Source organism: Ambystoma mexicanum, chromosome 3q, assembly GCF_040938575.1.
Source record: "Ambystoma mexicanum isolate Mex_15411 chromosome 3q, UKY_AmexF1_1, whole genome shotgun sequence".
Classification (NCBI taxonomy): Eukaryota; Metazoa; Chordata; class Amphibia; order Caudata; family Ambystomatidae; genus Ambystoma; species Ambystoma mexicanum.
In genome coordinates this window covers 258,050,678-258,066,630 of record NC_090926.1, presented here as the reverse complement: position 1 = coordinate 258,066,630, position 15,953 = coordinate 258,050,678, and the positions used below count along the sequence as shown (strand labels likewise).

At 44.0% G+C, this 15,953-nt stretch overlaps 1 protein-coding gene across 3 annotated transcripts in view; it reads right to left on the bottom strand.

The window, feature by feature from the left end:
- The window catches only part of TIMELESS (timeless circadian regulator), a 1,506,051-nt gene that overhangs the window by 344,362 nt on the left and 1,145,736 nt on the right, over positions 1-15,953 (bottom strand). For all 3 annotated transcript variants that reach the window (XM_069653695.1, XM_069653693.1, XM_069653694.1), the window contains one exon: positions 2,802-2,944. In XM_069653695.1, the coding sequence (XP_069509796.1) occupies positions 2,802-2,944 (143 nt within the window). The remainder of the gene's footprint in view (positions 1-2,801; positions 2,945-15,953) is intronic.

The following is a 15,953-nucleotide window of genomic DNA, read 5'->3' as shown; positions in this document are numbered from 1 at the left end:
GGTACATGTTTGGAACTTACATCCAGAGTAAAATGACCCTATTATTTGGGTACTTGGCTTACTTTTGAAGCATTATTTGAAAATGATATACTGACACAGCACAGTAGGACACTCCGATTCAGGTCAGAGTGACCAACATTTTTATGTGGTTGGAACCCCCTTTGTTCTCTACATCAGCCACCTGCTTCGCCGTGGACTTCTGCATTTCCAACGTTGCCGGAGCCGTAGTTGACAGGGCTGTCGTTGACGCGGCCGTCGACAATAAGGTCATTGACTGGGTCGTCCGCAGCGGGGTCGTCGAAAGGGCCGTAGATGTTAAAGCTGTCGTCGATGAAGGTTCCTTCATCGAGGCGGGCGTCGTCGGCAAAACTGGCAATAACAGACCAGTAGTCGGTGCGGTTTTAGGCACTGCCACCTCTTTAGTCGGAGAAGAGGGCCGCTTGGATGAGGACTTGGAACAGTGTTTCGATAACTCATGGCCCGAAGAGGAGTGACGCCTGTCCATGGAAGACTACTTTGTCGACGATGACGACGAATGAGATCTGGACTTCTCCTTGTCCGAGGTTGAGGCCTTGTGCGTCGGATACGCAGGCTTCTGCGGACGTGAACCTGAGTCCTTTGGTTTATCCACACTTGGCACAGACTTGCCTAGAGAGAAGGGGGCAACACTCTGCATCGGTCGTGCCACCGAAGACTCCCCGCCTTTTCCCAATTCCGACGCCAGCCCGGCACCCATTCGTTGCTTCTTAGGCGTTGTTTCCGCCGACCGCGCCCTCTGGTCCGATGGTGATTTCGAGGATGAATGAGTAGAGGACCTGTCCCCGCGAGAAGAGCCCACCGCCAAAGCCGGATAGGCCCCCTAGTTCAGCGAACAAATCAACTGCTGGGTACGGTCCTTGAGTCTTCTGGGAGAATCCCCAACAGATGGCACCGTTCTCAGTGGAATGATTGGGGTATAAGCAGTACAAGCAATCCGCATGGCCGTCCCCCTCATACACATTCTTGACACATCCGAAATGAGGACTTCTTCGGACCCACAGATGACATGACGGGGCCCAGAAGTACACTGGAAACCGATAAAGCTGCATAGAAAAAAACAAGCACATTTTCAGGAGAAAACACGAGGTGATCCCACAGTTTGGAAGACGCTTGAAATCAGAAGGGAAGCCGCAGGGGTGGGGCTATATACTGGACGTCGCATTGGTGCGCCCTAAAGCACCCATAAGGAGGTCGATAGGACACGCAAGGTGTCGAAGTGTTTCCATAGGAAAACCACTATATTAAAGTTACCAAGGTTTCCCAGCCCGACGACAGGAAATATTCACAGCATGTGAATCCATGAAAGATTCAGTGCTGGAGAATGGCTACTACTCGTACACCCACTATATTAAAGTGTACTGCTGCCAACCAGAACAAGTAAAACTGTTTGGGCATACATATTGACCTAAAGTGACTAAGGGGAGCATGATATTGGCCCCAGCTTTGGTGCCATAAGCATTTCCAAAGAGCAAAAAACATAAGTTACATAAAGAGCGAGATCTTGATGGTGCTCACTTTGGAAAACATAGTTAGAGCATCACAAAGAAAATGCATGGGCTGTTTGGAATGAGATCAACCTGATTTGGCAAACTCCACATTAACACCACATAGCTGCCTCCCAAATTCCTTAACTAGGTTATACTAAATGTTTTCTTCCTCTTCTTTGGAGCATATTGCTAGTGTGATCCAACATGTGCTTTGGGGATACAAAACGGCACCAAATTAAACTGCTTGTGCCTTTAAAACATCTTTCCAGTGCCCTTCTTGCATTTGAAAACTTTAAATTACACCAGATCAATGCACTTTTATTGTTAACTTATGCATGCATATGTTATCAGCAGTAAGGGGGACCCAAACATTTTGCAACGGGCCTCTGCTCACCCTAGCTAAGGGCTCACAACCCCTTAACCTCCTGAGAATAAGTGGGCATAGCCGATGTGATTTGGAACCAAAGAGCAAATCAAAAGGGCCTTTTGGAGTGCTGCTGGATTATGCAACTACAGTGGCCCATCGCAGTTAAAGCCCCAGGAAATGTTCCGGGAAGCAGACAACCTTTTGTGAGCTTTGGGCTATGGCAGTTTTAGGTACAAGACTGCCTCGCCTCCCGAGTCACTTTGGGGTAAGGAGTTTGGGCACCAATGGACATTAAGTAAAGGCAAACAAGTAAGGAGCCACAAAAGCCAGTAATGAGGAATGCATGAAAGTGGAAGATAGCTATCAGGGTAGATGGGCAGGTAGTCACAAAAGCAGTATAGGACGTAGGTGAGACCACAGGAGAGGTGTGGTGGAAGGAAAGGAGAACTTGAATGGGGGAAGACAGCTTCAGCCAAACTCAAAGGAGTGCACAATATGTGGGAGGGGACAGCTGAAATCAGACATGTCTAGCGATGTAGGAGAAACTTGAACTGTGGCATGCACAATGACAAGGGCCACAAAGAGCTGTGCAATTGGAGGGGACATACATTTCTCAAACTGGCAAGAACAATGCTAGGAAATAAAAATTTGGGAGCAACTGCAAACATGAGGCCAACAGATAGGCAAATTAAAAAAGTATGTTTCTAAAATGGCTGCAAAGTTCAAAGTGTGATTCACTGGGAAACACAGACAAGAGGTTCTGCTCATAGTTGGACCTTGTTTTACAACACCAGATTTAATGCCCCAGCATCCCACCCTCATTTCGAAGCCCTATTATGTCTCTCACGCTCATAGCCCAATCCAGCTGCACCAGATTAGATTCTCTGGAGGCTGAGAAGTCACCATACCATGCCTGCAGGTTTGCTTTTCTTTGCTCTCTTCTTGTGTAGTTCCTTGCGGTCGGAGATTAGCCCCATACTGATCAGTTTATCGATAATACGGGCTCGGGAGCGCTTGGCTGTCACCATCTTCATTATGTTGCCAAGCACATCTGTAAGGAAGGAAAAATAATTAAATAAGGATGTTACATCGTCGGGAAGCATTTGAAGCATGGAAGTCCAACAAGGGGAGGGGCACGAGGGCTCAATATCAAAGCACCTAATCTCCCATTCTAAGCATCATACCAAACACAAAGGTCAACATAATTGTCAAACACCTTTCATTAAAATAAAATAATAATTCAACCAGTTATTATTTCAAAAGGCACTTATGCATTGATGTCTTTCATTAAGGTGTACAGCACAACAAAAGAGGTGATGGCTGGAAGGTTTATAATTAATCTTAACCTCTGGCATTGCTCTCGGCAACACTCCAGACCATTGTTCTTTGCCTGCCAACCTATTACAAAAGGGGAAAGACCATATGCAAATTAGGTTTAGTCTCGCCCCAAAAAGGGCAGTCCAGCCTGAACTGCTTGGTCAGATCCCTTCTGCAAGAGACCACAAGCATCCCCAAAAAAATGTTCGGCCTAGTTGGGCCTCATCAGTGAGGAGTAGCATGGGTCTCCAGGCACAGGACCCACGTCTGGGCATACCCGAACCTCTCTGGGTCGGGGGTGGAGGGACTACAGCAAAACAAAAGAGGGGATGGCTGTAAAGTTTTGAATTAATCTTAACCTCTGGCATTGCTCTGGGTAACCCTCCAGACCATTGTATTCTGCCTGCAAATCAGGCCTTTCCCCTTTAGTAAGGGCTTGGAATGCGAAAAAAAAGAAGGTCTGCAGGGTTGCCCAGAGCAATGTCAGCGGTTAAGATATATTCTAAACCTTTCAGCCATCATCTGTTCTGTTTTGTTACTGTCACCCAAAGTGGCACTGGTATGCCCAGACATGGTTCCCATGCCTGCTGGGCCTAAAGGCCCAAGCTGCTCCTCACTGATGACACCCAATGAGGCTGAAACATGTCTGGGGAGGTGTTGCCAAGCAGTTCAGGCTGCACTGCCCCTTTGGGGGTGGGACCAAACCTGATATGCATATGGTCTTTCCCCTTTTGTAATTACTCAGAGGTTAATATTTATTCCAAACCTTCCAGCCATCACCTCTTGTTTTGCTACTCTCATTTAGATATGTCAGCTGACCAGCAACTCCCAACAATGAGGCAAGAGCTCAAAGTCAGCCCAATCCATACGGATAGAGGATTCTGTTCAGATGAAAAACAAAAAGGCAAGAGCTACAGAAAGAGGCCTTAAGAAAAGGCGATGCTGTCACAAAGGCTAGTAGAATCAATGCAGAACATCAGGGGTTCTTTAATAGATAAGGAAGAGGAGTATTTACAATGATGGGCCAACTTAATAAATTAAATCAAAAGACTTGGGTGGAATCTCCTCAATATTCATACAAAAAGCCCCTGGGCTGAATATACAAGTCTCAGGGTTCTGGTGTCCTCACTGAAGGGTTGTGTCCAGGGATTTATCATTAATTCTCAATCCCTACCACTCAGTGAGTTTCAGTGTCCCCACATTTCTTTCTTTTTTCCTGCTTCTGTCGGTTTAAGTCCTCTGCTTCTCCTCCCAAGCTCCTTGGAGACCATCTGTCTGGGTTTAGAGCCCCTAATGAACCTGTATGTTTAGCTGTAGGAGGCAGGGCTGCGTAATGTCAGACCTTCCACTAGGCTGGCCACATATGTTGCTCTACGGGATAACCCAGTTATTGTCTCAGCTTTCCTTACTTGAGGGCCAGTATTGCAATGGTCTTGCACTGGGGAGGATGACCTCTCTTAGTCCTCTACCCCTCCCCTCTATATGACTCTTCTACTCCTCTTGCACCTCCCAGACACTGCCACATGTTCTTACATTCACTCCAATTCAACTGTCAGGCTCATAATGTGCATGTTCCTTCTCTACATCTCTTATCCTTTTTAGACTTGACATCCCTGAAAGTATGTCCGCCCCATCTCCTCTTACAGTTACCACTCACATTTACTCTTCCACATTCTCCCTCTCCTTCGGTTATCTGCCTCCCCGCCACTTTACTCCCTTGGATGTTGTTTTGCATATCTCTCAGCTCATTTACCGCCTCAAGCTCCTTGTTCTTCACCACTGCCTTTTCACCACCTTTTCCCCTACAACCTCTCTCTAGCATCCTTCCTACTGATTCAACAGTCTATTCTGCTGCTCTTGCATCCAACTTGCTCCAACACCGCTCCTCCTCTAACCCCCAAATGACCACACACTAGCTACAAGCGGGCAGCTAATATAGGGGATTAGCCCTACCCTCTGGATACCTTCCACTCTCAGGAGTATTCGGTACATTCGCCTATGGGTGGCACTATGGCGGTCCACGCTGTTCTGCACACACTCGCTTTAAGATGCGTGCAAACCTTTATCTAGGGCTGTCCGCTATCTTGGATCACCAGTGCGTGCGCATGTGCTGAAGCCTACAGTATGAAGCTTTGTTCATTGTGCCTCCGCTACGTGATACCTGGCCATATTCACGGTTTGAAATGCTGTAGGTTTATTCATGTGAGATCGCTTGTGAATGCTACTTGATTATGAATGACACTATTTCTAATGATGGTCATGTATTTTTCAGACTCAAATACACTCTGGACCAAATTACCTTGTCAAGCAGGAGCTCTGGGTTCTGATAGCTCGGAAACTCATGTCTTGGGCGCTATGCAGGAGAGGAGGTTTGGTGTTTGAAAGTCTAGTTCCACAATGGGTCATTAAAGGGACATTCATGTACTGATTTTCGCCCTTCCTCATACCGGGGCATGATCGGGTAGGCCAAGAGGTCTTCCATGCACCACCCCCACCCGAAATGGGGGGGGGGGAGAGTGCCTGGCCCCCCTGGGCCTCCACACCATCCACCCCAAGAGACAGGCAATAGGATTTTGTCACAGAGGCCAGCAGAAGCAGAGCCAGACTAGACTGACAGTAGGAAATCAACAACACCACAATTTAGGCCAAGATAAAAATGAAAACCTATGAGAAGAATGGATATGCAGGATATTTCTCCCAAAAAATGTAAAGCTTCAGTCTGCGCACAAAGGCTATGTGCATCAGTGCATCAAGGAAGGTATTCCAATGTTTTCACAAAGGAAGCACTATGTTAAAATTGAGAGGTCCTCAAAAGCAGGGAAAACAAAGTAGAGTAATATTCCACCACAGTGGTGTTTATGCCTAAAACAAATATGTTACAAGAAAAAACAACCAATAGCTTGATGCAACAAGCAGCTTTGATCTTTCTTTTAGCATAATATAACTGCTCATATTGATAAAAAAATAATACATTGAGATCCCATTAGCTCTTGCAAAGTCACAAACCAGTGTGCCATAGATTGCACATAAAACAGAGTCACAAGAACAGTTCAAGAGTTTTTAGCACTATCCCTTTCTCCATCGTCTCTCTTGGAAACCTACCATAACACAGGCGTCCGTAAACCCACCTTAGCGCTACCGATCGGTAATCCGTACTGGCTAATAGCCGACTTTGGCTACCAATGGTTGCCTATTTGCAGGCTATCTAAACTCCCCCTGGGACTTTCTAGCTTTCCCTACTCTTACCAAAGGTTAATGGTCTAATTGAAGTGTGCCTTGCACTTGCGCAGTTGGACTGTAAAGACTGGAGGGAGAACCCTATATGGTACGTCTGCCCCCTATATGGTAGGGTAAATGCAAAGATGCAAAATATGGATGAGACGGGCACCACCAATTTCTTAATGAATCTCCAATTACTCTAAAAGTCTTTTAGCATTTATTATATATATATAGAATTCTTACATTTTTGAGGAGCAGGCTGTGTAGAGCCCAAAGACACCTACGCCAAAAGAATATGCAGTCCAGAAAACAAGATGGGTGAAACACACCCAACTAAACTGCCGCTCTCTCTTGATCTCATCTAAGATTAGAGGTTTTGTAAATAATCAAGTAGACTAAACTTCTGCACAGTTAGTGAAATTATATAAATTATTCATGTTGTAATTCAGTGATTATGGTAATTTCACGTTGTCGCAATGTTCTTAAATTCTCCAAAAAATAGTGAAGAAACCACAGTCTTTCTGGGTTTGCATTTAAATGTGGAGAGTTTTTTTTATTGCCAATGCATTTCAGGGATAGTTCCCCTTCATCAAGGATGAACTCTCATATAGATCAATCTGTTAAACATTAATTGCCATACACAGTGATCAAAATTACAATTCGATGAAAGAGACATGGTTGGTAAATCAAATAGCAATTAAGACAAACATCCATATTGTCAGCATTAACATGTCAAAAAATAAAATAAGTATATTGCCAAATGTACATACCACGAGGGTGTGGAAAACATTGTAGTAGATGTTGCAAGATGAATGAAGACAAGAGGACAAAATAAATAAGTAAATAATAAATAAAATAAAAAACCATTCACTACTGAATCATAACCGATCTGTGTTATAAATAAAAAGAGGCTAAATGCTGTTCATTGTACCTGAATCCCTTAGGCGGGCAGATTTCTAGCAAAGCGTGAAAGGGTTCACAGTGGGTAATCCTGCAGAGGTAGTGAATGTATCAGGTTGCTATTTTTCTGTTCACATAGCACAAGATGGTTAAATATCTGTGAAATAGCTGTGAAAGCGTTATGTACTTACTTCCTGATCAGCGCTGCTGTGCAAGGAATAATAGACTGCTATGCAGTAATATTGTGTTGGCAACTCGATCTTTGGAGTGGTCAGTAAAGAATTCCATTGTTAAACCAAAGGGATGCTAATATGTTCTAGTGACTGATAACGGTCAAATCGTGCTACAGAAACGCTCTGCAGGGGAATGCAGATGTGAAAAATTCTTACCGAGTTACTCGCACGGCTGCCGTCTCAAGGAAGGAGTGGCGTCTGCGCTCTGTTAGTTGCTTTTATCCGATGCTATGGCAACCAATTGGCGTCCTGAGGTGAGCCCGCGCTGCGGAGCTCACTGCAGACAACTTACGTCCCGATCTTGCCAAGGGCAATGATCGGGACGTTATGGAAGCCAGCTGGAGACTAGATAGGGATCCTAAGTAAATATGTGGAAAAGGCTCATTAGGAATAAAACAGTGCTGAAAAACGTAAAAATGAAGCTTATGGTCTAATGAAATGAGCTCAAGAATAGAATTGCGGACTTCATAGGGATATTTAGAACAATGTGATGTGCACGCTGGGTGCTTTCCTAATTGAATGTGAACGTGTCAATTAAGTGTGCTCAAACGAAGCAAAGAAATAGAATAATGGTGACCCAAAATTGGTATGCATGAAGGGCACAGTGGAGGCTTCACCGAATTACAGTGTATCAGTGTAAGTTAAACTTGCTCGGGATCCTAATAGATGGACTTCTGAGTGGGTACTGAAGATATATGCACCAAAAAACGTGCTGATGTAATTCAAAATATACCAAAATAGGGACAGTTATCCAAGCGGGCACATAAGGTGCAATATATGTAATAAATAAACAAACAAACAATTTAAATACTCTATCTTTTCTCTTACTATGCGTGTGCTGGTGATCCAACCACTTACATCGTGTTTAATTACCTATCTGTCTACTCATTATAGAAATTTGGCAATTACCTCAAAGTGTTATTGGGACATAACAGAGAATTATACACTATATGCTGTTGCATCATTGCGCATTCCTGCTCACATGTTCAACCCTACGACAGGGTCAACGTAAAACCTGTGTAAATCAGTGTGGAAAAAATAAAAATAAGGAATTGAATTGAATTGAGAAATCAACAACCAGTATGGGATTAGCTTTGAGTTTCAAAAAACCTCAGTTAAGTAAAAAGAAATCTATGACTGTGTAAACTAAAGAGTGAATGAAGAAATCAAATTACATGATTAATCAACTACTAGTATAGAATTTGCTTGAAATTTCAAAAAACTAAAATAAAGTACAAAAATGAATAGAAAAATAAATAAAACTTGCTCATGGTTGTTCATAATTGGGGAAATCACGTTCATTTAAATGTAACATGCGTAATTTATCCCTTCGTTCAAACCTGCAGGGTTGAGGCAATCCAATTTGTCAATCCAAAAAGTTTCTCTTTTTCCAATTGTAGGCCCATATCTTCATGTGGATTAGTTGTTTGTATTACTTCAAAAATTTGAAATTTGATTTGTGACAGATTATGTTTCTTTTCTATCCAGTGCCTAGCCACTGCTGAGTTCAGGTTTGCATTGCGAATACATGAACAATGTTCATTCCATCTTGTCTTGGCTTTGCATTTTGATTTGCCTACGTAATGTAAGCCAGATGGGCTTTTTATAAGGTAGATGATGTTTGAGCTATCGAATGTCGCAAAATTTCTGAGTCTGATTTGTTGTCTTGTATGTGAGCGGTTCACGACATTGCCTTTAATGACAAAGTTACAGTTGCTACAATGTAAACATGAAAATGTTCCTGTTCTTTGTGTAATAGTTTTTTTTTTTTTTTTTTAAAGGTGGTCTAGTTGACACCAGTTCATCACGGAAATTCCTGCTGTGTTGGTACGCAAATGTGGGTGGTTCTGTAAAAAGATGCTGTACCCTGGTATCACTTGTTTTTTTGAATGACCTTTTTTACCTGATGACTTTGAAGAGAATATTTTGAAACATATACCAGTGATGGAGCTTTTCTGATTTGTCTGTCAGTGGATAGCAATGTTTCTCGATCAAGGTGTTTGACTTTCCATCGCTGTGTGTATATCTTGTTCAGTGTATCCTTGTCAGGTTTTCACATTCTGTACCTCACATTAGCAAGATTCCTATGAGGAAAGAGTGTTGCAAATATTATTTCAGGAAAGTTGGAAAGGGAAGGTGGTTTAAATATTAAAAAGATTCTGTTTAGAGAGTAGAACAATTCCTGTTTTTAGTTCTATTTTTTTCCCTTAACTAACTTTCATTTAGAAAGATGAAAATTCCCCAAGCCAAGATGGTGGAACACTTTCTCAGCAGTGATTGGTGTAGTTTATAGCAGGCATCATTGTGATGTCATTTAGAATGTTTCCAATAATTATCAACTGCCTTCCATTAAAGTTTTCACCAGAGTAGGTCATGCTTTAATTTTCTCCAATGAATAAAGTTATAGTTTTCACTACAATATAGTAGAGTACTTATTTTTTAGTATAAATCCCTCTCAGAATTTAGTAGTTCCCAGTTATAGTGAGAGAAGATCTACAGAAGAAAGAAGATTCCAAGAAGCTTTGGTTGGCTGAGTGGCAGATTTTTCAAGTTCAAGACGAAGCTAAGTGAAATTCTGAAAGTTTCAGTGTTTCTTAAAAAAACCAAAGAACTCTTTATTTTTGTTATTGGAACTATATCTGAACAATTGGATCTGTTTAATGTATATATTTTCATTTTTTAAGTTCTAGTGTAACACCTTACTCGAGAAAATTTGGATTAGTCAGTTAAATGTGAGCGTATTCGTTTTCGCTTAGTTGTTTAATTGCTAACATATCTTATAACAATACTAACCTTTTATATTATGAGCGCGAGACTGTAGCTATTGTGCGCGCGTATTGTTTATTTTTGACCGCGCGCTTAAGAGAAAAGGACCCTATTGCGTCGCTTGCCATTTTGGAATTGCGTCGTACGTCGCTGCCATTTTGGGATTTTCTTTGTGCTTGTGTCGTGGCTATCTTTTGGATTGCTGAACATTTTGAATCTTTGTCACGCTTCGCACATTTGACTTGAAAACTTTACAGATTTTTTATATTGAATGATTATTTCACAAATTAAATTCCTGCAGACTTCATGGTGAAATTTATCTTCAGCAAGACCCACACCAGGTATTTAATATTAAGCATTTCTTATATGAGGAAGTTGTTAACAGAAAAGATAAGATAGTAATTATTTGGGTATTATTTCCAGAACAATATTAATAGCAAGGAATAAGAATTCAGTGAAGAAACGAAGTTTATAAGAAGTCCTTCCTTGGAATAACATTTAAAGTTGGGTCAAGAAAATAATTACAGAAGTCTCCTGTTCATGAGAAAAAGACAGAAGGAATTAGCCTATTAGCTATTAAGCATAGGCTTCAGGTAATGGGAACAGAGTTATATGTTTTTTAGAATAGATATTGAGAGTTAGCTTAATATTAAAAAAAGATTGCCTTTTCATTTTTAGGTTCTCTATTGCTAAATACCAGAGACATTCCTGTGAAGACAAACAGAAGTGCCAGAAGCAAGAGTTCCTGTGTTTGTTTGTTTATCCATTTCCCTTTCCCCTTGGGTTTGCCTGGCCAATAGTTTTATGTAAAAGGATTGTTGAGCAGGCAGGCAGGCTTTGGGGGCTAGGTGGGCCAACTTCACTCCTGCAGGATTCAACTCTTCAGTTCCCTGACAATCCTCAAGCCAAAAATGTGTTGCACATGTTTTGTTATTGCTCTCGATAATCCAATGGGTCGCTCACAATTCTTTTGATTCGTAAAAGTTGACTAAATGGGAGATTCTTGATCAAACTAGGCTGATGAAAACTTAGTCGATGAAGTAAATTGTTCCTATCTGTTTGTTTCTGGTACAATGATTTTTGGAACAGGTCTTCATCCTTCTTAATAAGTACATCCAAGAATTGCTGTATTGGAAGATTCATATGTGAACTGGATTTCCTGGTCAATAGAATTCAAGTAAATGCAAACACCACCCCAGCCAAGGCTTTAAATTGGTAACATAGGGCGAGCAGTCAGGCTGAGACTCAAGAACCAGCCTGCGCCACTTCCCTTAAGTACAGTGAATCCCCAAGCCCCTACAAAGAAATGTCCACACACTATGTTAGGTGATAACACAGCTCCTTTATTTAAAATAAGGTTGCTACCCAACTATATACATATAAATAACACTTTGTACTTTGGCAACACTATTGAATAATGGCAACAATATACATACACTATGTGGTACAACACTATACTTAAATTCAGTCAAAATGTACAAACTGCTGAGAGTTTTAAATAGCATGTGAATTCTTAAGTAAGGGGTATTTTCACAGATCAAGGAAGACAGGCAGGTTAGTTTCAGAACATAGGCAGTATATTTTCTTTACGCTCAACCAGTAATACTGTGTGGGGATCCTCCCACCCGGACAACCTGTAAAGGAAACGTTAGTGAGTACCCTATCTTGTCTTTTACAGCCCAGCCCAAAAATGTTCAATATTGCTTTGCTTTCTTTAACAGGTTCCACCACCTCCCAAAGTACCTGAGATGCTGCAGGAGAAGAGGACCCAAGATGAATCTGGGACCTCTGGACGACTCCTGAGGCTGGAAGATTATCTTCCTAGTCACAGTACCTTTGGTGCCTTGGGAGGCAATGCAGTGGAGTTTCTTGGGTTTACTCGACGGGACCCCTCGAGGATGGACCCCCCTTCTGCAGGAAGAAGTCACTGGGATGTCGAGTCCAAGAGAAAAAGAGAAAACAAGTACTCCTGGAAAGGGAGCAGTTTCGATCTTCGCAGTGGTCTCTGTTGGACGGTTGTTACTCCGGCTGTGGAGGTCCTAGAAAGGTGAAACTTGCTGTGGACTCTGAAAAGGCTTGGCAGATAAGACCCCTGGGGATATTGGATGACTTTTGGCACCGATGGATGCAGTGACAGAAGTAGGCATCGGACTGCAGGATTTCACGGTTTAACAGCTTTCTGGTTTTTGGTGCTGCAGCACGGACCTCTGGGTGGCTTCTGGCGACCTGGATTAGACCACTGGACTGGACCACGGACCCTCACCAAGTCTGGACCCACAGGACGTCTTCTTCGAATTCTGGTGGCGGGAAACCCACCAGTGGACACTCCTCTGCCCCCAGCGACCCTGTATCCTCTCTGGTGTGTGGTTAGTTGTAGCAAGGATGTCCCTTGAAGAATTTTTCAGTGACTTGGAACTTTGGCAGCTCCGGATGTCCAGCAGCACTATACCAGATTACTCCCCTTTCTGAGCAATACACAGCAATCTGGCTTCCAGCAGTTAAACACTCCTCCGGACCCTGGGTGACACCAATGACTTCTTAGGCACATGATGTCCAGGAACTTCTCTTCTGGGCTCATGAAGACTCATTCTCCAGACTGGCTTCCAGGGTAATCCTGATAAAGAGCAGGAGTTTGTAGGATGATCTCTAGTAGCTCGGGAAGAGGTCACCTATCCCTGGCTTCTCTTGATTCTTTCCTCGGGTCAGCACAGCAGTCTTTGGATTTCGTGAAGTGATGCAGCCGCAGACATCTTCCTCCAACTGGACCCAGGATGTAAGCATTGGTTTCGACTTCAGCTCCAGACAATAATAATTTGGTGACTGCCGGGACCCTAGTTATACACATTTGTTCTCCATTCACTCAGGCTGAACCAGGCTCAGACAGCCAATCACATACAAGTGCATTCATGCAACCAGTCAACCAATTGGGCTCACAGGCATTCAAGCCATTCACCCAAAGCCATACACCCGTAGCACAAAATGTGGATTGGAGAAGCACCCAGCCTTTCAGAGCACTACATTCAGTCAGGGCTGGCCCAGGCATTGTGTGTCACAGCCAAAACACACCCACAACACAGAATGGGAGTTGACTCCAAACTCCATTCATACAGGTCCCACCCAAACGGTGTACCCACAATACACAATCACAGGGAAGGCACTAGCCCGTCTGGCACCCCCCCCCCCCACCCCACCCAAGAGCATTATATGGTCCTTCCATCCAACAGCCACTCAGGGGAAGGTTCAGAGTCAGGGTTTCCCAGGACGTTGGGAAACAAGGGGCAAAGGCAATAGAAACCAAGAGGCTAAGGTGGCCATTCACAGATCTTTTGATTCCTATGGCAGGGTCTGTGTGTCCCACAAATGGAGGACACCCAGAGCCACTGTCAAGTCAGCATGTAGCTGCCACCAGCCCATACCCTGCTCTGTGGGCAACTCACAGATGCCCTAAACCATACACAGAGGGGTACAAGTTGTACCCCACCCATGGGTGCCATAAGGGTGTTAAGATGGATTTCTGAACTCTGTCCTGGAGGGCAGAGGTACAGAAGGCCAGGCTAGTTTCTTGTAACCGGATAACCTTCTGGACAAGCCAGACCAATTAAGGTAGCAATGGCAGCGGTCAAAACTAGGTCTCAGGAGGGGTGAGGGTGACTGAAAGCCAACAATGTCACAGTAGAGGACACTACAAATTACTACCAGTAAGGTGTATATATCAAAAATACATATACATTTATTCAAGGCCTTTGAAATCAAAGCACAAAGCTATTACCAACAGTAATACTTCAAACCACTACAACACTACTATAACACTTATATACAATACCAAATGGTCTAAAAGTTTAATGCACAGAATGGGTCCACAACCTAAAAGGAAAGGGAGCAGGCAGTGCAAATAGACTTTAGGCAGTTTGTCAATCAATCCCTAAGAGGCAGTCCAGTCCCTACGACGAGTTAAGCCTAATGCTCAAAAGTACTTTCAGGTGCTGGTGCATATGAATGTGCGATAGAGCAAAAATGGGGTCTCTTGCAAGGGCTGTAGCAGCTCAGGAAGGTGGGTGAGGAGATGAAGAATAAGTTCCCACTATGCGTGGATGGTCTCCCCAAGAGGGCAGAGCAGGTTCCAGGAGTTGGGAATGGGACGGTAGCTCAGGCTACCCGTGGAAAGGTGAGTGGCCTTCAGGGTACACTCGTGAGTAAAAACAGATGGATGCGCTAGGGGAAACTGGTAAGGGTTGGAACTACTAACTGACTCCCGGCGCACTCTGGACCAAACTTCGGTAGTTGAGTCCACTTCGGTTGCAGGTTCAAATGCGGCAATTGTGCGGCTCTGTGGCTTTCAGCGGCTGAGTTACAGCAATGATTCCATTGCAGGACAGTGACGATGTATCCGCTTCCTGGTGAAGGGATCAGGGCAGTTTCACTGCAGTAGGATTCAGGGCACAGAGGGGCACAGCAGCAAGGCACCTGCAAAGTTCATCACCACGGCTGGGCAACACGGTGACTGTGTGTACTCCGGTTCGGGCACTCTCTCTTTACTCCAGACCTGGGAATGCTAAGTGTACGAAATTCGGTGCGAGTGCCGTGAGCACAGAGCTTACGATCTACCAAGTTTCAAGTGTCAAGTGTCAAATCGAAACGGCAGCGGTTGGCCCAGGAACACTTCTGAAGAGGCTTACTTGCAGGTTAAGATGAAGGTACCAAGAATAGTTGATACCACTATTCTAATGGGTTGAAGCACCTTTGCAGACCTTCTGGTTCGATCAGATGCAGAGGGGTCCTGCAGGACAAAGGCGGGCTCAGTGTAAACCTTCCAGCGGGTCACCAGCGGTTCCTCGACTTGGCTTCTTAGTTTCAGGATGCTTGGATCCTATCCTAGCTTCAGTGAGAACTCAAGAGATCGACTTGGTATGGGCGTTTGGAGCCTTCTCTTATCCAGAAGATCCTTCACCCCAAAACGAAGGGGACCCAATGGGAGATCTGCTAACATACAGGCACACCAGACGTGAACCAAATGCAGACCACGGTGGTCCCAGTCATTCCCAGCACACAGACTCTCTAGTACCCAAGATGAGTATTGGAACTTGACAGTCCAGCCACATTCTGGAGGCACACACATCAGACATGCAGAAGCCTGCAAAAGCTTGGCGGTTTGTGGGAGAATGCATGCCCAAATAAGGACTGAACCGGGTATGCTCGACCTGGGGAAGGCAAAGGGACAAGATGGCCAAAGGACAGGACAAAAACTCGTGGCATGGCCATTCTGGAGCCAGGCCACCTTCCTGTGCCAACCGCAGTAAATGCGGTTTGCATGGCAAAAAAGGGTTACAAATGAGCAAAAAGATAAGCTGCCACTAGCCCCGTCCACGGCACATCTGCACTTATAAAAAATCCTTTGAGGGAGCCTAGGGCCTTTGGAAACAAAAGGAAGACCCAAGCGCACTGTACTGTTAGGCACATTGTGCACTTTTAGCATGTTGCAGAAAAGTTGCAACATTGGAAAGGACTAAGGGAAACAAAGTCTCCCAGTACTGACTGTCTTTTAGGGTATGCCAGTTTCCCCATAATAAAGTGAGCGAGAGCCCAGGGGAGTGCATCTGAAGGTTGTGCTACACTGGCAAGTCAGAC